We start from the raw sequence: 26121 nt of genomic DNA on the forward strand, positions 1-26121 counted from the left end.
ACTGGGACATTTTCAGCTTCCAGGAATTGTGTACAGAACATTGCGACATGGAGCTGTGCATTATCATGCCGAAACATAAGGTGATGGCGGCGGATGAACGGCACAACAATGGGCCTTAGGATCTTGTCACGGTATCTCTGTGCATTCAAATTGCCATCGATAAAATGCAATTGTGTTCGTTGTCTGTAGATTATGCCTGTCCATACCATAACCTCTCCATGGGGCATTCTGTTCACAACATTGACATCAGCAAACCGCTCGCCCACACGACGCCATACACACTGTCTGCCATCTGCTCAGTACGCTTGAAACCGGGATTCATCTGTGAAGAGCACCCTTCTCCAGCGTGCCAGTGGCCATCGAAGGGGATGCTGAAATGCAGTCAGGTCAAGACCCTGGTGAGGACAACAAGCACCCAAAAAGTCCTGGATGGGGTTACGCGTGGTTTACTGTTGTGAGGCCAGTTGGACGTACTGCAAAATTCTCTAAAACGACGTTGGAGGTAGCTTATGGTAGAGAAATTAACAATACATTTTCTGTCAACAGCTCTGGTGGACATTCCTGCAGTCACCATGCCAATTGCATGCTCCCTCTAAACTTGAGCCATCTGTGGCATTGTGTTGTGTGACAAAACTGCCCATTTTAGTGTCCTTTTATTGTCCCCAGTACAAGGTGTACCTGTGTGATGATCATGCTGTTTAATCAGCTTCTTGATATGCCACACCTGTAAGGTGGATGGATTATCTCGGCAAAGGAGATATGCTTACTAACAGGGATGTAAACAAATTTGTACACAGAACCTGAGAGAAATCAGATTTTTGTGCATACTGTATGGAACATTTCTGGGATCTTTTATTTCAGCTCATGACACATGTAACCAACACTTTACATGGTGCATTTATATTCTATTTTTTTTATATATTATATTTTTGTTCAGTATATTTCATATGTAAACTTATGTACATAATTCATTTGTATTGAGTAGCCTAAGCATTAGCCGCATCAATGTTTGCAGCCGTAGGTGGTAATATCTCTCTTGGAGCTGATTCGTCGTCAGTATTGTGAAATAATTCTAATGTCAAGGTAATATTTGAATGGAGGAAGCTGATCCGAGAGCAGTGCTATCTTTGGATCCTATCTGTATCGACACATGCTCCAACCATGGACTTAGCAACCATTCTCACAGCGAAGTGTTTAGCTGTTGTAAGAAAGATGCATAATTAAAACACTTGTAAGCCTAAATTCCATCACTATTGGGAAACTGGGCCCAGGCCTGTTCAGTATTAGGCAAGAAACTCCTGTTTTTAGGCAGAGGAATAAGACTAAGCTGGTCCTTCACTGTCAACCAATAACACATCACTGTCTGTTACTGTAGCGGCAGGGTAGCATGGCAGGTGCATTGTGGAACAAATGACACCTTTCACTTTATTTTAGAGACAAGACCGTTTTTTACTTTGAGGGCTTCAAGCCAATTCACTCATTGTACATTATGTCAGGTACAAACATTCAACTTAAAATAACAAATAGCAACCTTAAACTGGCAATAAGTCAATGGAGTGGTGTTTTAATTAATGATGGGACTAGGAGGTTGCATCTCAATATTCTGAAGGGGCTTCATCTACTCATCTCCTTTCCTTCATCTGCACTGATATGAAAAGGCAGCATGTGTGAAAGCGATATGGTGGATGGATGCTTTTTTTTCACAAGTCTAGTTCTGTCATGTCTGTGTGGATGAAGGAAAGGAGGAAAGGATTCAAAGAAGAGGAAGCCACGGTAGACTACTGGGAAGCACCCTACAACTGCATGACACTACATTAAAGGCTGAGCTGAAAACTCGAAATCCAACAGGGAGAAACTGTAGAGGAGCCAACGGCTTGATTCATATTTAGAGTGAATTATCAGACAAAACCTGCTGAAAACAACAAAAAACAAGTTGGTTATTGTGTGCTTTACATCATTTCTGTGCTCCATGAGGTATGTTTAGAACATGATTTTAGTATTGAATCTTTTTTCATGGTTTCATGTTCAAAACATAAAAACAAAGAAACACTAACACTAAAATAGTTCATAAATATGTCCTTATGAATATTAAACATGGTTATATGAGATGGCACATAGCATTCATTAACATTCATGGACATGTGTTTGTTAGTAACATACATGTCAGACAGAAAAGCTTGTGAATGTCAATGCATGCTAATGTCAGGTGACATAAAAATAGCCAATTAGCTGCAGTTGCCATCTTCAAATATTGTTAAATAACATTAGGAATAGCTAGCTAAATTATCGGAGAAACTCTTTCAAGGTTGCAATTGTTACACTTTACTTGACCCCTCCATCAAACCTCTCCAAATCCATCAGTTGCCATAAGCAAACATGACTGTTTGACAGGGTCATGTAGGCCTCTAAAGGAAGGTTCAAGTAAATGGTTTCAATTATAGTTTAAACTGATATTGATGATAAAAATATGTACAACTCAAATCAGGGTCTAAAACTACCCCAAATAACACGATATCAATCGTATATTACATTGTTTCAATTCCAAACGCAAAACAGACTGACTGTGATATGAGAAAATATGTTCAAATAGAGCAGCATCAAGGTGAATAATATGTTTGTTTGGATAAGATGACCATCAAATTGTTTGACTTATTGTCAAGGATATTGAACATGTATAAAACATTATTGAGTTATGTTGCATCAGTATGGAACAATTCTCTTTGATGTCTTGTAAACTTGTGAGCTGACCTCTGTATTAAATGTATATATCCTTCCTATTGAAGAGGAATGCATTTCCTTTCAGTTAGGTAACATGCAAAAGAAATTAGAAATAATTGTGTTCGATGAAATATCAAATCATTGGTCAGAGCTTGTCACCTGATCCAGTAAAAAGACAAAATGGCCACCATGTTGCTATGGGAACAGCTGTGAAGATGCAGGTTAGTAGGCAGAATGAGTGAGTGTGTGTGTGAGTAGTTTGCACTTTGAACAACACATGATTCATTTAAGCAAGAGAAAATAGATTACCTCCTTGACCAGAACCTCATCAAAATCAGATCCACACTGTACAAGTATAGTACATATATATTTTTAAAAAAAGAAACAAATCTATAACAGTCAACGAAAACAAGAGTTGCTCGTTGGGTGACTGTCAAGAGTCCACTTTGTTCAGTCTGAAGTACATGGTGTAAAAAATGCATATAGGTAGAAAACAAAACAATTTAAACAGTGCAAATCATAATTTTTCACACACTCTTTACAAGAATGGAATCAGGTAGAGAGAGGAAGAAGGGCTGTTTTTAAAGAGTAAAATATAGGGATCTCAGATGGGTAAGAAGAAAGGAGAGCTGAGGATGAGAGGACATCCCCTTCTCCTATTCTCTATCTATTCCATGTTCACAGATCCGAGAAGATTAGATATGTATACATTTGATTTGTAGAAGCATTGTGACGCTGGGTCCATATTCTGACATATTTCTCACACCTATCCAATCCTGTCAGATCTGTTAACACCCAAAGGTGTACGAGATAAAGGAAGGGGCTAGAAATGGAACCAGGGTGATAAGAGAAGGGAAGAGGAGGCAAGAAGGAGGGGTACGGTTGGTCTTAGGGTAGAGGAAGGGGAGAGGGGTCGTCCAGTGAGTTGAGCCCTCATGTTGTTGTCTTCCTGGTTCTGGAATGCTGGATCAGCCACTGTAGTGTGATGTCTGAGGATAGAAAGTCCATTTGTTTCAAATACTCCAAAGAAACAAAAAGTCCTTATCAGGTAATTAGGTCGTTTTGAATCAACCATTTGTTTCCTCACCAATGTTGTCTTTTTCCTTGCAGGAGATAGAGTAACAGCAGATCTCTCTGTCCTGGATGGCTGACAGGTTCCTAGGTTAGGCAAAGAGGATAGTGTTAGAGAGAAGAAAACTTCACACACATAGTAAGCTTCATTTACAAAAGGAAACGTCACAGCTCCGATACTCACATCCTCTCAATCAGCTCCTTCTCATCCAAGGCACCTGGAACATCTCTTTTGTTCCCTAAAACCAGTACCTGAGAGAGTCCAAGGGAAACCACATGAGTGTTGTCTTTGCCAATGCACCTGCCTTTAGGCTTTTCTCCTGCAAACCCGTTCCATTTCAACTTTACATTCCACAGGCTTTATAACACACTAACTAGAGCTGATCATTACTGTTGAAAGCCAATATCTGCTAGAGTGGAGAAATAAAAGGCATTTTGTGAGAATTGTTGTGAGTGGGGGAGTAGCTAGCTAGCCAGACAAACTGTTATTCATCTTCTCCCTCTCATTTAAATATGGTTGACAGCCACACTCCACTGCTTTAAATAAACATGTTTTCACACTGGTCAGCTGTAGCATCTGTAGTTAGGGTGACAGTGTGTTAATGCTACTCCTGCCATCCACTCCCTGTCTTTTAGGCCCCTATCATCATCTCAATGCAATGAGAGCAATGATGTGTTAAGAGATGTAAGGAGGAAACCTTCTCTCCCCTATAACGTTACTCTGAGGATCATCCTGTATGGATCTCACTGCACTGCCCAGGCCTGCTAATGGTCTCCCCCCCAGTCAATACACGTCTGGACCCAGACAGACACACACTCCCCTCCCTCTGTCTGTCCGTCCCTCCATCCATCTCTCCTGCAATGCTACAGCACTAGCCTTGGAGATGCTAGTAAAACTAGAAGCATCTGCAATGCTCAAGCACCGCCCACTGTTTCGCTCTCCCTCCATTCCTCTCTCCCCTGTCTCTCTTAAACCTCTCTTTCTCTCCCTCCTTACTCCCCCTCGACTTATATCTCACTTACCATCAAACTTTCCCTCCCTTCTCTTTCTGTCTGTCTGTCTCTCCCTCCCTCTCCATCTATCCCACCCTTTGGTTCGATAAATCAGGCCCACATCACTCAGACACACATTCATTATTCATGTCTGGGCTACAGAGAGAGGGGGGTGTTGTTAGGTACGTGACAGATGCCACTATGAGTCTGCTCAGGGTGAGCTTCTGATGCCCAATACCTTCATAATACCTTCACTCATATCGACCACTTCCATACTCACTGGGATCCCCTGTAGCTGGGGTTTGTCTAGGAGGTTGTGTAGTTCGTTCTTCGAGGCCTCAATCTTCTCTGGGTCTGCAGCATCTACCATGTAACTGAGAGAGAGAGCGAGAGGCACATGGTGAACAATATGTTTGGAACATCGAATCGCAACAAAATTACAGTATCGGATCACAATACATATAGAATCGTGAGAATTGCAATACATATCTTATCGGCACCTAAGTATCGTGATAATATTGTGTCGTGAGGTCCCTGGCAATTCCCAGCCCTAGTGTGTGTACTTACACAATGACACTGACACCTCGGCAGTATCTTTCCCACATGCTCCGGAATCGAGGCTGACCCCCAATATCCCACAGCTGGAGAACAACAGAACACACACAAACACCACTTCAGTCTCAAAAAGGTAGTCGTACAAACACAAACGATCAGTAATACTATCAGCATTAGTGCCAAGGGTAAGTGCAGCTCATTATCAAGTCTGATGCTCTGACCTTAATGGTGACGTTGCCCTTGGTGATCTTCCTCATGTTGAAGCCCACTGTAGGAATCATGTCCTCACTGAACTGTCCTGACTGGAGGGAGGGAGGGGAGGGAAGGAAGGGGGGGTAGATAGACTGTTCAGCAGAGTAACAAACACATTAATCATAACAATGAGTCACTAATTATGTGGAAGTCTGACACATGACCACAAGTCACCTGATCCCGACAACCAGCAGCACCTTCACCACACTCACCAGACTACAGCATAAGATACATGCAGAGAGGTGTGTAAAGACACAGAAATAGGGTTCCTGTACTGTACACACTCAGGCCTTAATATATGTACATGTGTGGATATGTACATTGTGTGTCACTCATGAAGCAGGATCAATGAGTCATCTAGCTACCTTTGATATATACACTGTAATAGTCCTAACTTTCTAGACTATAATAAATAGAAGCTAACATTGTCAAATGAGGTAGTAATACCAATAACATATTCAAGAGGTTTTTCTTTAAACAGAAGAGAGAGAGTTGTTTCAGAGTAAGCTGACAAAAACTCACTGAAATAGCCTACAAGTTCCACACTTAAACAATGTGTCAAATTCCTGGTTGATGTCTCATGCTGGTGTCACTGTGTCTGCTTAGATCACAGTGTTGTTGGGGCTTTCAAAAGATGACTTTTGGTGCAGGGTGAAGTTGTACCTAGACACTGGTCTTCGGTCAGTTTAGCATTTTCCCCAATCCCTACTAATGGTTAAGGTTAGAATTGGGGGAGCGGAAGCTGAACCTAGATCTGTATCTAGGGGAAACTTCTCCCTGGAGCTGACATTTCTGACTAGTCATTAATCTGCAGAGCGCTGACACTAGAGGTCAGTCTAGACAGCAGTACTAACAGTAACCTTTTAAGAAAACAATGTATTTAGTTGATCTGATGAGGAAAATATGGAAATGTTCAAATATATGCAGTGGTAATGTCCGTTTAATCTCCAATTATAAATTAGTTTACAATATAAACCTTCCTGTAAGACTCCATTTGAGGCACTTGTAGGTTAACTCAAGAAGAAAGCCTTCGTCTTGTACTGTCAAAATCCTGCTACTCTACTGTCTGTGATGAACAATCCTTTCAAGTTGAGAGCATCATGTGCAGCCATTTCCCCTGCTTCCTATTAAATTAACAAGTCAAAAACGCCTCCGTTGCTGTTGTCCTTGGGCTAAAATTACAAAACAGGTTATTCCACACCATCACCTGATGCACTTCATTTTCTAAGTCAGTTCTCTTGAGGCAAGGTTAAAGCAGTATACTAAGCACAAGTAGGACACTGCTACCCTATACAGCACAAGGCCATATCTCCACTTGACATAAATATGACACTTCCTCAATATAGGGCCTGCTCCTAGCTCAATTTTCTTCCTCCCGAGCCGATGTGTTGCCCTGATCACGTTGTCCTGATCGTATATATTTATATATTTCTTAATTCCATTATTTTACTTTTAGATGTGTGTATTGTTGTGAATTGTTAGATAATACTGCACTGTTGGAGCTAGGAACACAAGCATTTCACTACATCCGCAATAACAACAATATGTCTATGTGACCAGTACAATTGGGTTTTATTTGGAGGTGTTTCAGACAAGGCTAAAGCACTGGTGGAGCAATGTAACCAGAAACTATATTTCAGCCAGACACCGACACTTTAATACCAAAGAACTGTAAAGCCAAGAGGGGGTTCATAAGGTAAATCCATTTCAATTCAATCACTTTTTGACAGCATCCCATTAGATTTAAATGTTACCTCATGGAAGAAGAGGTCAGAAAGTTACTTTTGGAACCTGAATGCCAAAACATTCAGGAGAATGGCTCAAAGTTGGCCCCATTGGCAAAACCCCACCATACCATGAGACATCCATGTCTTCATTACTGGAAAAGATACATTGAGTTTGATATAATTTAAAAGCTTACAAACAGGGTTGTGAAACTACTTTAGAATGTATTCATTTTTTTGTTAAAAAATATATAAGAATTCCATTTGACCTTTAACGTCAATTTGCATATTTTGTAGTTTAGACCGTACTTCATCTGAGGTTTGTGTTGTGCCCACCGTCGGTTGAGACCTGCTCTTTAATACAGGGTTGGTGTCACTTCAGTCATAGAAATAGAATTCATAGAATGGACCTATCCCCTCAGACCACTGCAATTTAGCTGGTACACCATTGAAATGTAAATGTACATTTTCATTTCTAATTACTACCACAGAAGATGGTGGCCAATCCACCCAACGTCAAATGTCAACTTAAAATGATCACCTCTATTCTATTATTTGTATTTCTATGATTTCAATAGGTTTCCTATGGAGGACTGACAATATCATTTAAAACAGATATTCCCATTCAAGTCAACATTCTCTTATGTGTGGACCTCCAATCATCTTTGTGGTACGATTTTAAAATGTTTACATTTCTATTTGATTCCCATTTTAGTACATTTATCAGCCGTGACACATGTCACCCGCCCTGTATTTAATAGCATGTTGTGTCTTAACTGATGGCGGGGACAACACAAAAACCTCAGATGATGTAAAACAGAGTAGAAGCTACAAAGTCACTTTCTGAGCACTTCTACACTTCTACAAATATGGAAGGTTTTGTTCAAATCAAAAGGGGTGCTGTCAAAAAGTGATTGAATTTAAATTGATTTAGTCCATACACTTGTGTGCATCTGAAGTGTGTGTAGCCTGTTTGTGTATTTTAAATAATAAATACCCTGATAATCAATTGGGATCAACGGACTCAATGTGATAACAATTAGATCTGTTGTGTATTTCCTAATGCTAAAATATTGTGCTAAAAGTTCACATGGAATCAATCAAAACTGTGGTTTTGACCTAAATCCCTATTTTGATGTAAACTTCCATAACAGTCCAAATTGAATGGAAAGATTTTTTTAAATACAGAAATTCGTTTTTTTTACCATTTCTTCAAAAAACATTCCTGGATATACAGTGGGGCAAAAAAGTATTTAGTCAGCCACCAATTGTTCTCCCACTTAGAAATATGAGAGAGGCCTGTAATTGTCATCATAGCTAACTATGACAGACAAAATGAGAAGAAAAAAAATCCAGAAAATCACATTGTAGGATTTTTAATGAATTTATTTGCAAATTATGGTGGAAAATAAGTATTTGGTCAATAACAAAAGTTTCTCAATACTTTGTTATATACCCTTTGTTGGCAATGACAGAGGTCAAACTTTTTCTGTAAGTCTTCACAAGGTTCACACACACTGTTGCTGGTATTTTGGCCCATTCCTCCATGCAGATCTCCTCTAGAGCAGTGATGTTTTGGGGCTGTTGCTGGGCAACACGGACTTTCAACTCCCTCCAAAGATTTTCTATGTGGTTGAGATCTGGAGACTGGCTAGGACACTCCACGACCTTGAAATGCTTCTTACGAAGCCACTCCTTCATTGCCCGGGCGGTGTGTTTGGGATCATTGTCATGCTGAAAGACCCAGCCACGTTTCATCTTCAATGCCCTTGCTGATGGAAGGAGGTTTTCACTCAAAATCTCACGATACATGGCCCCATTCATTCTTTCCTTTACACGGATCAGTCGTCCTGGTCCCTTTGCACAAAAACAGCCCCAAAGCATGATGTTTCCACCCCCATGCTTCACAGTAGGTATGGTGTTCTTTGGATGCAACTCCGCATTCTTTGTCCTCCAAACACGACAAGTTGAGTTTTTACCAAAAAGTTATATTTTGGTTTCATCTGACCATTTGAGTCCCTGGCAGCGTAGTGTGTTACTGATGGTAGGCTTTGTTACTTTGGTCCCAGCTCTCTGCAAGTCATTCACTAGGTCCCCCAGTGTGGTTCTGGGATTTTTGCTCACCATTCTTGTGATAATTTTGACGCCACGGGGTGAGATCTTGCGTGGAGCCCCAGATCGAGGGAGATTATCAGTGGTCTTGTATGTCTTCCATTTCCTAATAATTGCTCCCACAGTTGATTTCTTCAAACAAAGCTGCTTACCTATTGCAGATTCCATCTTCCCAGCCTGGTGCAGGTCTACAATTTTGTTTCTGGTGTCCTTTGACAGCTCTTTGGTCTTGGCCATAGTGGAGTTTGGAGTGTGACTGTTTGAGGTTGTGGACAGGTCTTCTATACTGATAACAAGTTCAAACAGGTGCCATTAATACAGGTAACGAGTGGAGGACAGAGGAGCCTCTTAAAGAAGAAGTTACAGGTCTGTGAGAGCCAGAAATCTTGCTTGTTTGTAGGTGACCAAAAACTTATTTTCCACCATAATTTGCAAATAAATTCATAAAAAATCCTACAATGTGATTTTCTGGATTTTTTTTCTCATTTTGTCTGTCATAGTTGAAGTGTACCTATGATGAAAATTACAGGCCTGTCTCATCTTTTTAAGTGGGAGAACTTGCACAATTGGTGGCTGACTAAATACTTTTTTGCCCCACTGTATAAACTCAAAGTCCTATGTAGAAGGTCAACAGGATTAGCCTACAGCCAACCTATTGATTAGATTATGGAGTGACCTCATTATCTTGGGAGGAAATAAGTGAGGCCTTTGTATCACCTTTATAACCACTGAACAACATCTGACCTTAATATCCCAGAGTATCCCAGAGCATCCCTCTGATCCTCAGGAGAACACTGTCAAGTAGGGCCATTGTCCTCACAACATGGTATCAACATCCCATGAAACTCATTGTTAAGTAAGATGTCATTGTCTGGATATGATGATATAATAAGAGTCCAGAGTTTCCTGACCATGTGACCTGAGTCTAACTAGGAAACGGTGCCTATAGTTTTCCCTGGTCAGGTCACATGCTCCGGAAAGACTCAGGCACCTAGCTATAATATATTGCATTTATATAGCTGAGATCACTGGACCCCAGTCTCACATGCTTTACTTGGGGGTATGTCACCTCATCTATCCCATCTGAATGAACCAGAAACACATAGCCTATAGCCTAGCCAACATATCTGTACTTGGATTTCTGAGCATGAGTGGGAGCTTGCTTCAATGCTTTCACAACAACCTGGAAATAGAAATGCAATGTCTAGAATTGATATGGTCCCCTCTCTATTAAGTGGAACCGAACACAATTTCTACTCTATACATCACATCTCAATCTGAACATGTCATCCCAAAATGTTTACGCATTTAAAGATACACATTCTCACTAAGTGGTCATACTGCAGCCACCTACTACCTCTGCCTACTGCCCAGTGTAGGGCTAAGTCAGCCTCTGTGCCTTCAGTTGTGTAATAAAAGCAGACTTAAAGGACACTTAACTGCCGCTCAATGGGACTGTTATGAGACGGATGAGACCACAAAAGGCCCAGATGGGAGGATCTGACAAACAAGGACGAGTCTCTAAGTCACCATCTTCCCAAATCCCTGTCTAGCACTCAGTGGGGATCCAAGGCCAGAGCCAACAGCATTCTCATTCCTCTAACAAGACAGCACAACCCCACTCACTGCCACCTGTGGCAGCTAAACAGATACACCATAAGGATCAGTAACCTGGGTATTGGACGGTCTGTGAAACCAGACGGATATGGCCCCCAGACCGTAAGTTTGAAAGCCATGAACTAAACAGTGGGCCTGGGGGTGGTGATGGGGCTGGGTAATGGGACGAGGCTGGGTAATGGGATGAGGCCAGATAATGGGATGAGGCTGGACCTGGGGCTGTGGATAGAGCAGGGGCTGGGTAATGGATGAGGATGAGGATTGGGCTCAGGTGATGCTGGAACAAGTGCAGGGTCTGGGGTTGGGCTGGGAGCAAGGGCAGAGTCTGAGGCATGGTCTGGGAATGTGGCTGGGCGATTGGGCTCAGCTGGAGCAGGTAGATGCAAGAATGGCACCGGAGGAGATGGCTGCCGGTTTACGGGCTCCTAAGGCAATTGTGCTATTGTGTGAGTTTTTGCGTGTTATTTGTAACTTATTTTGTACATAATGTTTCTGCCACGGTCTCTTATGACCAAAAAGAGCTTCTGGATATCAGGACAGCGACTACTAACCTCGTAGTGGAGAAAGAATGTTCTTTAACGAGTCAGATGAGAAGGATTTACTTGAGACACCCGACAAGGCCCAAATCCCTCTCATTCGAAAGAGATATCAGAGACGTAGGTCAGGGTGCCTTGTAAGGATCCAACAGCGAGTGGTAATCTGCCTCTACCATCAGTCCTATGAGCCAACGTACAATTATTGGATAACAAAATAGACAAGCTAAGATCACGTATATCCTACCAACGGGACATTAAGAACTGTAATATCTTGTGTTTCACCGAGTCGTGGCTAAATGACAACATGCATAACATACAGCTGGCAGGGTTTGCGCTGCATCGGAAAGATAGAACAGCTGCCTCCAGTAAGACAAGGGGTGGCGGTCTGTGTAAATTTGTAAACAACAGCTGGTGCATAAAATCTTATATTAAGGAAGTATCAAGGATTTTCTCACCTGAGGTAGAGTATCTCATGATAAGCTGTAGACCACACTCTTTACCAAGAATTTTCATCTATATTTTTCATAGCTGTCTATTTACAACCACAAACCAATGCTGGCACTAAGACCACACTTAATGAGCTGTATTCCGCCATAAGCAAACAGGAAAACGTTCATCCAGAGGCGCCGCTCCTAGTGGCCAGGGACTTTAACTTAAATCAGTTTTACCTCATTTGTACCAGCATGTTAAATGTGCAACCTGAGGAGAACAAAAACAACTCTAGAACACCTTTACTCCGCACACAGAGACACGTACAAAGCTCTCCCTCGCCCTCCATTTGGCAAATCTGACCATAATTTTATCCTCCTGATTCCTGCTTACAAGCAAAAACTAAAAAAGTAGGAAGCACCAGTGACTCAGTAAATAAAGAAGTGGTCAGATGACGCAGATGCTAAGCTACAGGACTGTTTTGCTAGCACAGACTGGAACATGTTCCGGGATTCTTCCGATGGCATTGATGAGTACACCACATCAGTCACCGGCTTCATCAATAAGTACATTGATGACGTCGTCCCCATACTGACCGCACGCACATACCCCAACCAGAAGCCATGGATTACAGGCAACATCCACACTGAGCTAAAGGGTAAAGCTGCTGCTTTCAAGGAGCAGGACTCTAACCCTGACACTTATAAGAAATCACACTATTTTTATTTATTTAACCTTTATTTAAGGTTATGCCCTCCAATGAACCATCAAACAGGAAAAGTGTCAACAAAGGACTAAGATTGAATCGTACTACACCGGCTCCGACGCTCGTTGGATGTGGCAGGGCTTGCAAACTTTTATAGACCACAAAGGGAAGCACAGTCGCGAGCTACCCAGTGACACGAGCCCACCAGACGAGCTAAAATACTTCTATGCTCGCATCGAGAGGCAAGCGACACTGAAGCATGCATGAGAGCATCAGCTGTTCCAGAAGGCTGTGTGATAACCCTCTCCATAGCTGATGTGAGTAAGACCTTTAAACAGGACAACATTCACAAGGCCGCAGGGCCAAATGAATTACAGCATGTGCTGACCAACTGGCAAGTGTCTTCACTGACATTTTCAACCTGTCCCTGTCTGAGTCTGTAATACCAACATGTTTCAAGCAGGCCACCATAGTCCCTGTGGCCAAGAACACTAAGGCAACCTGCCTAAATGACTACCGACCCGTAGCACTAACGTCTGTAGCCATGAAGTGCATGAACTGTAGCCATGGCTCACAACAACACCATTATGCCAGAAACCCTAGACCCACTCCAATTTGCATTCTGCCCCAACAGATCCACAGATGATGCCATTTCTATTGCACTCCACACTGCCATTTCCCACCTGGACAAAAGGAACACCTATGTGAGAATGCTATTCATTGACTAAAGCTCAGCGTTCAACACCATAGTTCCCTCAAAGCTCATCACTAAGCTAAGGATCCTGGGACTAAACACCTCCCTCTGCAACTGGATCATGGAATCCCTGACGGGCCACCCACAGGTGGTAAGGGTAGGTAGGCCTGATCACCGACAATGATAAGACAGCCTAGGAGGTCAGAGACCTGGCCGTGTGGTGCCAGAATAACAACCTCTACCTCAATGTGATAAAGACAAAGGAGATGATTGTGGACAACAGGAAAAGGAGGACCGAGCATACCCTCATTCTCATCGACATGGCTGTTGTGGAGCAGGCTGAGAGCTTCAAGTTCCTTGGTGTGCACATCACCAAACTACCATGGTCCAAACACACCAAGACAGTTGTGAAGAGGGCATGAAAAAGCCTATTCCCCCTCAGGAGACTGAAAAGATTTGACATGGGTCCTCAAAAGGTTCTACAGCTGGTTGCATCAGTGCCTGGCATGGCAACTGCTCAGCCTCCGACCGCAAGGCACTACAGAGGGCAGGGCGTACGGTCTAGTACATCACTGGATCCAAACTTCCTGCCATCCAGGACCTCTATACCAGGCGGTGTCAGAGGAAGGCTCTAAAGATTGTCAAAAGACTCCAGACACCCTAGTCATAGACTGTTCTATCTGCTACCGTATGGCAAACGATACCGGGGCACCAAGTCTAGGTCCAAAAGGCTTCATAACAGTTTCTACCCCCAAGCCATTATACTCTTGAACAGCTGATCAAATGGCTACCCAGACTATTTGCATTGCCCACCCCCCCACCCCCTCTTTTACACCGCTGCTACTCTCTGTTTATTATCTATGCATAGTCACTTTAATAACTCTACCTACATGTACATATTACCTCAATTACCTCAACTAACCGGTGCCCCCGCACATTGACTCTGTCCCGGTACCCCCTATATATAGCCTCGCTACTGTTATTTTACTGCTGCTCTTTCATTTCTTTTTTGACTTATATATTTTTACTTAACACTTATTTTTCTTAAAACTGCATTGTTGTTTAAGGGCTTGTAAGTAAGCATTTCACTGTAAGGCCTACACCGGTTGTATTCGGTGCATGTGACAAATGTCCAGGTTGAATTTATGTGCTCTGACTGTAAGGTGTGAATTTATACACATATGACCTTCTGCACAGCCTGGTTTTATGCGTGTTCTTAGAGGGAATACTCATCAGCACCGGTAGAAGGGTGAACACACACACACACACACACACACACACACACACACAGTATTAACACAAATTCTAACAATAAAGATAGGGTAATCATTTCCTCTTCATTCAACATACCATTCATAAACCTGTAGAATTGACAAACCGTTATACATCCATCAACCTACTACCACACTGCAGATGATATCACTACAATCCCACAAATCCTCATCAGGCCAACAGGAGTCAAATGAGGACCCACACTGAATGGAGCAGGTGGAAGGGCTGTTGTTGTCATAAAGGAGTAACAAATGAGGGCTCTTGGTGATACAATGAATACAGTCAAAGAGGAAGCATGTATTTGAGGCTAATGTCATCTAGCCTACGGCTGGTGTCAGAGATAAAATATTGTGCGGCCAAGTGTAGCCTGCAGTGTGGAGCACTAGGTTGTGTAACTCTGGTGTACAATGAAATAACAGTGCCCCATTTCAAGGTTGTAATGCTTGTATTTCACGACAGCATAAACTAGGACGTCACTTGTGATGTCGTCATCACTACTAGTGAACACATCATATGATGAAATAGCCAGCCAGTCTCCATCCCTCAATAAATCAAATAGGCCAATTAATATAGCCTACCATCCGTCCTATTCGCAATTAAATACGGCCATTATTCACTCCACACACATATAGCATATTTTTTTCTGCCTAGGTCGAAAAGGTCCTGATTACAAATAATACTGCGACACTGTAGCAATTAAAGGGTGGAGTGGCGTTTCAATCACGGGACCGCTACTTTGTACCACGGTCTATTCCCGTCGTAAATCGGTGCACACTAATGACTGTAGTTCTATGAAGGCGCATACAGACACAGAGCGAGTAAACAGCGAAATTACCGCTATCACGTTCACGAAGGTTGTCTTTCCCGAATACTGCAGACCGACCAGTGTCAATTCCATCTCTTCCTTCCAAAATAGCTGCTTGAACCAGTCCAACAGCTTGTTAAAGAGGGCTATCATCTTGAGAGAGCGGCTAGGAGCTGATAGCAAAATATCAGCTGACTGGCTGTCTTCACCGCCGCGGCGCTCAAAGGTCTTTAATTTTCGGTCTTTAAAAATCGCAATATAAACGGCGGTGTTTTGACTTTGCGCCTTTAATGAATGACAATCGCTTTGAAGCCTCGTATTTTCCTGAGGTCGGTATTGCTTCGCTTCACTTCTTTCCTTCCTCATTGGGTGGGGTTTTAGATCCACTCACAGCTGATCCGCGAAACAATGCGCTGAGGGGCGCTTTGGGGAAAGGAGGTTCAACGGGTCCAGTTTAGTTGCGATCCACTCACGAAAATGCGCCCTCTGCCGATTGATAAAATAGCTGCATATTTTCAAAAAAATATTACATTTTGTGACAAAGCAGATTCATCAACACATTTCTCATATACATGTAAAAATATATATATATATATATACTGCCAATACAAAAATAACAAGTGTATTAATATAGACTATATAATTCATATTTTACCGATTGTTTTTTTTTAAAACATCAATCTTGAGTTTTACTACACGAATCTGCTGTTGACAGTCTCAAGGTGAATCTGTCCAACAGGGAAGTCAAGTGACATCGGTAAATTCTGGTTTCCATTAGTTACCACAGCCACAAAATTAAATTGTCTATAGGCCTATCATAAAAGTTTATGAAAACAAACATTTAGGTTGGGGTTAGGCATAAGATTTGTAGTGTGATTAAAGTTAGGTTTAAAATGTGATTTTAATTGTTGAAATTGGCGGAGGTGGTTTATGACTTTAAGGCTGTGGTAACTAGTGACGACCGCAAATTCTCAAACAGCAAGCAAGTGGGAAAGGTTGCTTGGTCGACACGAAGCTAAATATGAACGAGACAATAGATCTGTAAAAAAAAAGAAAAAAAAAAAAAAAGAACAACATTTTAAAAAACCGGTGAGTTCAAGATCACTGTTTAAATATGACGTTTCCTTGATCTTATGAAATCTAGCTAGCTATACCTGTTAAAAGTAGAAAAGCTAAGTTAGGGTCCTAGCCAATTAGCTAGCTAACGTTAGCATTGATTATTTGTTTACCCCACTGCTGTCGCTGGCACACTCACTGTATGATAAAGGTAAAACGACAACGTTAGAACATAAATATATACAATGGTTAGATTGACATCGAGTTGAACTTAGTAACGTTAGATGCATTGTGGATTTCTAAGGAAATATCTATCTGCCTGTTTAGCTTCTGTCCAACTTTCTTTTTTTAACCTCTCAATTGTTTGTTGATATTGTTCACACATGCAAATGACTACTTATTGCATACAGTTCACATGGGCCTCTGAATGCATGTGTTGACATTGACACGTGTCTGTTTTGACCACAGTCCAATGCCATGTTCAGCCAAATAATCAGGATTGTTTGTGTATCTTCTGTCTGGGGCTTTGGAAGTGCTGTCTTACCAACCTCTTCAACTTCAAACAGGGAAGACAATATGAGTGACGCAGCTGCAACCGGAAGGCTAGAGGCACTGTCCTCCTAAATTAACTGTTGACTGAAATCAGTTGGACCACATTGTTTGCCATGGGCACCACACTGAGTGAGCCTTGCATCTACGACAAGCTGTCTGAGAGCATCGATATTCTCCGCCAGTCGGGGTATCGCTATGGCATGTCAGAGAGGGAGATTGAGAAGTTTATCAAACAAGTCTTGGAGACCAACGAGCCTCGAAGAGATCCACCACAATTCCCCATCCTTCGAGCCACCATCAAGGTAAGATGCGCACACACACACACACACACACACACACACACACACACACATGTAAGATCATACACAGGGACTGTCTAAAACGCACTTGCCCATCAGGAAAGTAAGGAGTATTTTTGGGTTGCCCAAAGATTGATTGCTTGCAGAAAAATCTAAAGTGGATATTTGCACCTACATGGGAGGAACCAGAAAGAACAGACTGCTAGAATTCTTTGCATTTTGTTTGTTATCAGTAAAACACAATCACCTACCCAATGGAGAAACCACAGAGCAGGCTCATCTTGCATGATTGCTCAGGTCACTAGCCCTGGTCAATAAGGCAACCCTTAATATCAATTCCTGCATTGATGAACCATCCTCTCACTAGTTCCTCTTTTTCCATACTGTAGTTTGTGGTAGCAGTAGGCTTTCTGGTGGTGGTGGTGCTGGCCTTCACCTACCCCCAGACTCGGCCCCAGCTAGGTGTGACGTACACGGGGGGACATAACTGGTCCTCCCCCCTCAGCCACATCAGACTGCTGGCTCTGCCCATTGCCAAGAAATACAACCTGCAAGGTACAGTAAGTCTAAAACACCATTTTAGACACTATTCATAGTTGTTCACTATAGACAATGGGTCTTTGTTCCTAGCCAGTGTGTGTAACAGCAGCTTCTCTCTCTCCTGTAGGTTTCCATGAGTGGTGGAGTGCAGGGGCTCTGCGACAGGGCCTGGTCAACTGTTCTGGCTGTGCTGAGGTGTCCTCTGTGCTGGAGGTCCCTGAGACACTCAGAGAGTCTGCAGCCATGCGCAGAGGTCCACAGCCTGTGCTGCTCAAGGTACGACCACCACTAACAATAAAGAAAGACTGAAAAACAACAATTTCCCTGAAAGTGAGGGTCAAGTCTGCTCATTGTTTACGGATCCACCACAGAATGATCTTTGAGCTAGTTCATTTAGCTAACATCAGCAGTTAGTCTTGTCTGCGGCTGTGCCTGACATATGTCCTCTGTCTTTATGTAGGGTGGGGAGTCTCTGTGTCTGCAGAGGCAGCAGCTAGAGGAGCTCTACTCAGCCCACTCCAGCTCCATGAGTATACTACTGGAGGAAGATAACCTACTGTCACATGATGAGGGTTTTCCACAGGGCCCTGCAAACTTTACCCTGCTCTGGTACATTTACATTACATTTGACATTTTAGACATTTAGCAGGTTGGGAAATTAACACCCGCCAAATGCGGGTAGATTTTGGCATTGGCAGGTAAAAATATCACCAGCCACATTGGCGGCTGGTCACACAGCATTTGGGAACATTTTTTAAAATATTTATTTAAATTTTATTTTAAACCGAAGCCCAAATGTAGAAGTTGGTCAAATTGACCTGAAAGGCTACTAAGGTGTGGCTTTGTCCTCATGTTTCTTGGCTAGTTGTTCAATATTATTTTGTGTTTGCTGCAACTGTCTGACACAGAGATTCTCAATCTCATCCCTGACAGATACTGAGTGCTGCCACCACAGTAATGGCCTGCCCTTAAAGGGGCAGCTGAAAAATTGTGTCACCTAATCACTCAAATATTTGGGGGTACATTGTGCTTGATTGAGCATGGAACACTGCAAAAACCTTTTTTATTCGTAAATGTTTAGTCATGTCTTATCATTAAGACACTCACATAATTTAATTGTGCTCCTGAATTTATTTGTGTGCTCATAAATAAACATATGTACCCTGAAGTAATAATAATTAACAAGTCGTATCACTCAGAATTTTGTGGCAGGGAAGGCACTTGTTGATGTTCAGTTGTAGAATTGTTACTTTTTACTATTGTATCTAAATGATTTATTTGACGTACATTGGTTAAAAGACAGGTCACAAAAATGAAATTGAATTCAGCAATATACCACATTACAAAGCATACTCATCTGTCATTTGTGATTTTTGGTGTGATTATGATGAAAAAACACTTAGGCTGGTAAGAAACAAGAGTGACTGGTAGATTTGTTTTGATCTGCATGCCACAGTGGCCGTTGGAACAAAAAGTACAATTTCCACCCTGGGTCTTATCTAGAGTGACTTAGAGGAGCAATTAAGGTTTAAGTGCCTTGCTCAACGGCACATCGATTTTTCACCTAGTTGGTTCTGGGATTCGAACCAGAGACCTTTCCGGGATACAGGCCCAACGCTCTTAACCGCTAGGCTACCTGGTGTGCGTGTGTGTGTGTGCGTGCATATGTAGATAAACACAGACACACAACTACACACACATGCAGTGCATTTGGAAAGTATTCAGATCCCTTCCCTTTTCCACATTTTGTTACATTAGACTTATTATAAAATAGAGTAATTTTTCTTTTTTTTCTTAGCAATCTACACACAATACCCCATAATGACAAAGTGAAAACAATGTTTGCAAATGTTAAACAGATACCTTATTTCCATAATGATTCAGACCCTTTGCTATGAGATTTGAAGTTTCCATTGAACATCCTTGCTGTTTCTACAACTTCATTGGAGTCCACTTGTGGTAAATTCAATTGATTAGACATGAATTGGAAAGGCACACACCTGTTTATATAAGGTTACACAGTTGACAGTGTATGTCAGAGCAAAAAGCAAGCCATGAGTTTGAAGGAATTGGCCGTAGAGCTCTGAGACAGGATCTGGGGAAGAGTACCAAAAAAAGGTCTGCAGCATTGAAGGTCCCCAAGAACACAGTGGCCTCCATCATTCTGAAATGGAAGAAGTTTGGAACCACCAAGACTCTTCCTAGAGGCCCCGCCCGTCAAAAATGAGCAATCGCGGGAGAAGTGCAGTCAGTTCCTCTGTGAAGATGGGAGAACCTTCCAGAAACCCAACCATCTCTGCAGCACTCCGCCAATCAGTCCTTTATGGTAGAGTGTCCAGATGGAAGCCACTCTTCAGTAAAAGGCACATGACAGCCCACTTGGAGTTTGCCAGGCACCTAAAGGACTCTGAACATGAAAAACAATATTCTCTGGTCTGATGAAACCAAGATGAAACTCTTTGGCCTGAATGCCAAGTGTCATGTCTGGAGGAACCCAGGCACCATCCCTACGATGAAGCATGGGGGTGGCAGCATCATGCTGTGGGGATGTTTTTCAGCGGCAGGGACTGGACGACTTGTCAGGATTGAGGGAAAGATGAACGACGCAAAGTAAACAGAGAGATCCTTGATGAAAACCTACCCCGGACATCCTACTGGGGCAACAGTTCACCTTCTAACAGGACAGCGACCCTAAACACACAGCCAATACAATGCAGGAGTGGCTTCGGGCAAGTCTGAATGTCCTTGAGTGGCCCAGCCAGAGCCCGGACTTGAACCCGATCGAACACCTCTGAAGAGACCTGACAATGGCTGTGCAGCAACCTGACAGAGCTAGAGAGGATCTGCAGAGAAGACTGGGAGAAACTCTCCAAATACAATTGTGGTGTCATACCCAAGAAGACTGAAGGCTGTAATCACTGCTAAAGGTGCTTCAATAAAGTACCTACTAATGGGTCAGACTACTTATGTAAATGTGATATTTTAAAATTAAAATAAATAAACATGCATTAGCAAAAAATCTCAAACCTGTTGGCTTTGTTGTTATGGGGTATTGTGTGTAGATTGAGGGGAATATATATATTTTTTAGAATAAGGCTGTAACGTAACAATGTGGAGGGGAAATCAAGGGGTCTGAATACTATTTCTGACTGTACTGTAATGAGCATGACTTGGTCACTTTAAAAACAGGTCTCCAAGGAAAGAAAACAAGGAAGCATTTCTGTTATTCTCATCTGACTAAATCACCTCTCCTCCGCCCTCCACTCCTTAGGAGGTTTGCATCTGGTGCCAGAGAGAAGGTGTTGAGGTGGCTGTTCCCCAAAGCTGAGCTATGTCCTCTACTGGATAGCGCTGGAACAACACTGCAGCGTTGCATAGTCACACATAGTGCCAACTCTCAGAGCAGAGTGAGTCTGGCCTCTAACACAGCCCAAATATACAAACATGCATGTTTGTTGTTATGGTGTTTGGTGTGATTCAGCAGCATGTTGGTACAGTGGTATTGTGTGTGTTTTAGGGGGTGCGTGTGCTGGGCTGGCTGGTGGTAGGAGAAGGGCTACCCACGGTTCGAGTGGTCCCTGTCCACCGCTGTCAAAAACACTGTAGCTCCTTCAACCTCTGGCTGGGACCGGGAGATATGGGTGAGAACACAAACGTACTTACACGTATACTGTGTTTTATTTTTTAGTTCATTATTTGAATATGGTGTGTTTGTGCTAGAGGTTGACCGATTAATCGGAATGGCCAATTTAATTAGGGCCGATTTCAAGTTTTCATAACAATCGGCATTTTTGGACACCGACTATGGCCGATTACATTGCACTCCACGAGGAGACTGCGTGGCAGACTGACTACCTGTTCTGAGAGTGCAGCAAGGAGCCACAGTAAGGTGCTAGCTAGTATTAAACTTACCTTTTAAAAAACAATCAATCTTAACATTCACTAGTTAACTACACATGGTTGATGATAATACTAGTTTATCTAGCTTGTCCTGCATTGCATATAATCGATATGATGCCTGCTAATTTATCATTGAATCACAGCCTACTTATTTAACAAAAGTGCATTTGTGAAAAAAGCACAATCGTTGTACGAATGTACCTAACCATAAACATCAATGCCTTTCTGAAAATCAATACACACGTATATTTTTTAAATAAATTCATGTTAGCAGGCAATATTATCTAGGGAAATTGTGTCACTTCTCTTGCGTTCATTGCACACAGAGTCAGGGTATATGTAACAGTTTGGGCCGCCTGGCTCGTTGCGAACTAATTTGCCAGAATTTTACATAATTATGACATAACATTGAAGGTTGTGCAATGTAACAGCACTATTTAGGCTTATGGATGCCACCCGTTAGATAAAATATGCAACGGTTCTGTATTTCACTAAAAGAATAACCGTTTTGTTTTTGAAATAATAGTGTCCGGTTTTGACCATATTAATGACCTAAGGCTCATTTCTGTGTGTTATTATATTATAATTAAGTCTATGATTTGATAGAGCAGTCTGACTGAACGGTGGTAGGCAGCAGCAGGCTCATAAGCATTCATTCAAACACTTACCTGCGTTTGCCAGCAGCTCTTCGCAATGCTTCAAGCATTGAGCTGTTTATGACTTCAAGCCTATCAACTCCTGAGATTAGGCTGGCAATACTAAAGTACCTATTAGAACATCCAATAGTCAAAGGTATATGAAATACAAATGGTATAGAGAGAGAGTCCTATAATAACTACAACCTAAAACTTCTTACCTGGGAATATTGAAGACTCATGTTAAAAGGAACCACCACCTTTCATATGTTCTGAGTAAGGAACTTAAACGTTAGCTTTTTTACATGGCACGTGTTGCACTTTTACTTTCATCTCCAACACTTTGTTTTTGCATTATTTAAACCAAATTGAACGTGTCATTATTTATTTGAGACTAAATTGATTTAATTGATGTATTATATTAAGTTAGTAAGTGTTCATTGGTCATTCAGTATTGTTGTAATTGTCATTATTATAGATGTATATACATTTTTTTTTTAAACGGCCCGATTTAATTGGTATCGGCTTTTTTTGGTCCTCCAATAATCAGTATCGGCGTCGAAAAATCATAATCGGTCGACCTCTAGTTTGTGCTAGGCTGTAACAAAATCCTTTTTTTTTTTTCAACTTTTTTTTTATAGACCTATACAAGTTTGCATTTAGTTTGACCTTTGTGCTTTGACCCTGCCAGTATATGCTGACCCGCGCTACTGGCAGATGGAGCTGTTCCCCGGCCGAGACCAGAACATTGTTTGTGACGGTTCCACTTTCTGAGGGAGGAGAGGAAAAACTGAACGAGACAGAATGGGAGTAAAGGGGAGGAGGATGGAGGGTTTGGACTTGCCATCCAGAACTCTTAAACCCTCACTCCAGTCCAGACTTCTTACCGGCTGAGAATATATCACTTCCTGTGATTGGACCTTTTAACTGTCCCTTGTAGGCTTGTCCCACCCTCCTATCTAGGTCTGGAAAAGTATACTTTCCACAGGCACAAAAGAGACTGAAGAGTTTCCCCTAATACTACACACATCCCTAGCCCCTACTGTTCTCTTGCCTAATACCAAACCAATCCCTAAACCTCACCCTCTCTGGCCTAATATCAAACTCATCTCTAGCCCCTACCTGTGCCTCTTCATTGATTGATATCCCTTCACAGATCTGCGGTAACTGGATGATTATAAGCAGGGAGGGGCCACACTTGGGCTGGGGAGATGTGTGTTGGTTAGGAAGAGGCTGGAACGTTCTCCCATTCAGCCCAAAGAAGAGAAATGGAAATGGAGAGGGTGACTGAACACATTTTTTGGAACATCAGAAGGCCTTTGCTCCTATGCTGTGTTCAGTTGGAATGTTCAAGATTATTTCGGTTATGTATTTTTTTTGCGATCAAATCACATCCAGAATTGGACAGTTTTGCAGTGCTGCCCTCCCTCATCTACTCACTTATGAACTGGTCTGTATTCATCTAAATTCAACATGTCGCTGCTAGTGTAACAATGACAGTTGGTTAGGAGGATGTGTAAAATTGATTTCTACATTTAAGGTGAATTGCTTTTGATAACAAAGTGCAGAAGTTGTATTTAATATATAGTTGACGGTAAGTGCTTGTGCCATAATTTTAAATGCTCTATGTTAATGTTCTTTTCACTTATTGTTTTTGTTTTGTCTCTGCTTTTTCCCCCTGTCGTCCATTCGCCCATGTAAGCACTTTAGCTATCCGGAACTTGTTGACAATGTCAGTGTTTGATGTTGTGTCACACTGTCGCCATTCTGAGATTTGATCCTGTTCTATTGCTGAACATAATATTTATACAGTTTTAATCTCTCAGAATTCACAATTTTACACATTGTCAAGATATGGCCATATTGTTAAGTTATACATTGTCACCGTTTTAAGTAAATCTGTTTTTAGACTTGTCACTTTGGTTTTCTCAATGCATCAATAACAATGTGATTATGTACTGGTAACTGCCAAAATAAAGGAAACTCTTGAGTAAATGAGGGATACAAAGTATATTGAAAGCAGGTGTGGTTCCTGAGTTAATTAAATAACATCCCATCATGCTTAGTGTCATGTATAAAAATGCCCAGTTGCCCATTATCTACCACGGCAAGAAGAAGAAGAAGAGATGTCAGTGACTTTGAAAGAAGGGTCTCAAAGGAGCATAGGGGGTTTAAGTGGTGTGTCACCAGATCTCAACTCAATTGAATACATGGGAGATTCTGGAGCAGCACCTGAGACAGCGTTTTCCTCCAACAAAACAGCAAATTATGGAATTTCTCGTGGCAGAATGGTGCCTCCAATAGAGGTCCAGACACTTGTTGATTTTATGCCATGGCTCATTGAAGCTGTTCTGGTGGCTCAACACCATATTAAGACACTATGTTGGTGTTTCCTTTATTTGAGCAGGTACCTGTGTATTTTCAAGGGAATTCTGTTATCAGAGCTGCTTTTATTATTTTGTCATGTTCAAATGATGTCAATTTATTGAAGCCTAAACTATTAACAGTGGTTATTACAGTTAGACTTCATGACTGGGGATGTATTGGCATATACTACTGCCATATTGTGTATATACATACTGTGAATGCAACTGTTCTTTGGTAGTACACATATCCAATTCCCTTTGTATGAACTCTGAGGATAGTGCCAAAAATGTCCTTATTTGAGTCAGTTTTCTGGGTGGATAACCCAGTCTGAAGCCCAGTTGGGTGGGTGAGATCTTTATCATTGTCTTTGCTGCTCAAAGTATATTTGTGGTTCAAGGCCCTCAGCTTTCACCAACCACTATCATCTCCTTCCTGATCCTGAAACATTTGCCTTGAGTTGAAGCTTGCCTTTTTCTTATCACGCCTTACTTACAGTATGTTAAAAAAAAAAAAAAAAATTCTGTTAGCAAGGTTAAGACTACTACTAATGTTGTCCTTCAAGCAGGCTGCACTGGATACTTTGATGAAAACAGGGTAATGTATGTCGCTGGCTTTAAAGCTGCAATATTTAACTTTCTGGGCCACCTGACCAAATTCACATAGAAATGTGAGTTATATATCTGTCATTCTCATTGAAAGCAAGTCTAAGAATTGGTAGTAGAGCTGTTATGTGCCGGATTTCTATTCTTCCCATTCTTACATTTTGTTTGTGTGCCTTTTACTTTCAGTTTGTACACCAGCTGAAAATACAATTAAGACAATTCAACTTGTTTAAATTGGCTTTGAATAATAGCTTTGTGTGATCAAATTGCAATGTGAGTCAAGGTTTACACACACAACCAAAACAAGTGTGTGTGGGGGGGGGGGGGCGGCGGCGGGTGTCTAATAGGTGTCATGGAAATCCACACTGATTTGACCATTGTATTTTCAGATATCCCTTGAAAAAATGAGACCTTATAAAATGTGCAATAATCTGTGTTGGATCGTAATCAGAGAGCATTGTATCAAATAGTTTGATTTTCTGCACTCTTGTCAGATGCTGAATGTTTATATAATGTTTATAAATAAATGTTTTCTGCTCTACTGTGTGCTGTGTTGCTTGTCAGTTATATGCAGAGATTGACAAAACGTAAGTACTTTCAGGGCTTTTTCCTATGTGGCTACTGCTACATATTTTCAAGAAGTAAATGTTCACCTTTTACATATCTGAACAGCCTGCAGAAATTGC

The 26121-nt window shown here is 41.7% G+C and overlaps 2 protein-coding genes across 3 annotated transcripts; one reads left to right on the forward strand and one right to left on the reverse strand.

The window, feature by feature from the left end:
• Nucleotides 1-1376: 1376 nt before the first annotated feature.
• LOC115142624 (ADP-ribosylation factor-like protein 8A) lies at nt 1377-15945 on the reverse strand. Its single transcript, XM_029682224.2, has 7 exons — nt 15515-15945; nt 5559-5639; nt 5350-5423; nt 5063-5156; nt 3974-4041; nt 3806-3876; nt 1377-3707 (listed from the first exon to the last, which is right to left on the reverse strand). Exons 1-7 carry the CDS (start codon nt 15848-15850, stop codon nt 3652-3654), a joined length of 780 nt encoding a protein of 259 aa, XP_029538084.1. The 5' UTR covers nt 15851-15945; the 3' UTR covers nt 1377-3651.
• A 253-nt stretch (nt 15946-16198) lies between these two features.
• LOC115142611 (bombesin receptor-activated protein C6orf89 homolog) lies at nt 16199-25981 on the forward strand. Of its 2 annotated transcripts, none has more exons than XM_029682205.2 (8): nt 16199-16573; nt 17074-17394; nt 17781-17946; nt 18059-18207; nt 18392-18540; nt 21203-21338; nt 21449-21572; nt 23158-25981. In XM_029682205.2, exons 2-8 carry the CDS (start codon nt 17206-17208, stop codon nt 23238-23240), a joined length of 996 nt encoding a protein of 331 aa, XP_029538065.1. In that variant the 5' UTR covers nt 16199-16573; nt 17074-17205; the 3' UTR covers nt 23241-25981. The 2 variants fall into 2 exon arrangements, with proteins under 2 accessions (XP_029538065.1, XP_029538073.1); XM_029682213.2 differs by having other exon boundaries at nt 17107-17394.
• The last annotated feature ends 140 nt before the right edge of the window (nt 25982-26121 follow it).

This window comes from Oncorhynchus nerka, linkage group LG2 (genome assembly GCF_034236695.1).
Source record: "Oncorhynchus nerka isolate Pitt River linkage group LG2, Oner_Uvic_2.0, whole genome shotgun sequence".
Classification (NCBI taxonomy): Eukaryota; Metazoa; Chordata; class Actinopteri; order Salmoniformes; family Salmonidae; genus Oncorhynchus; species Oncorhynchus nerka.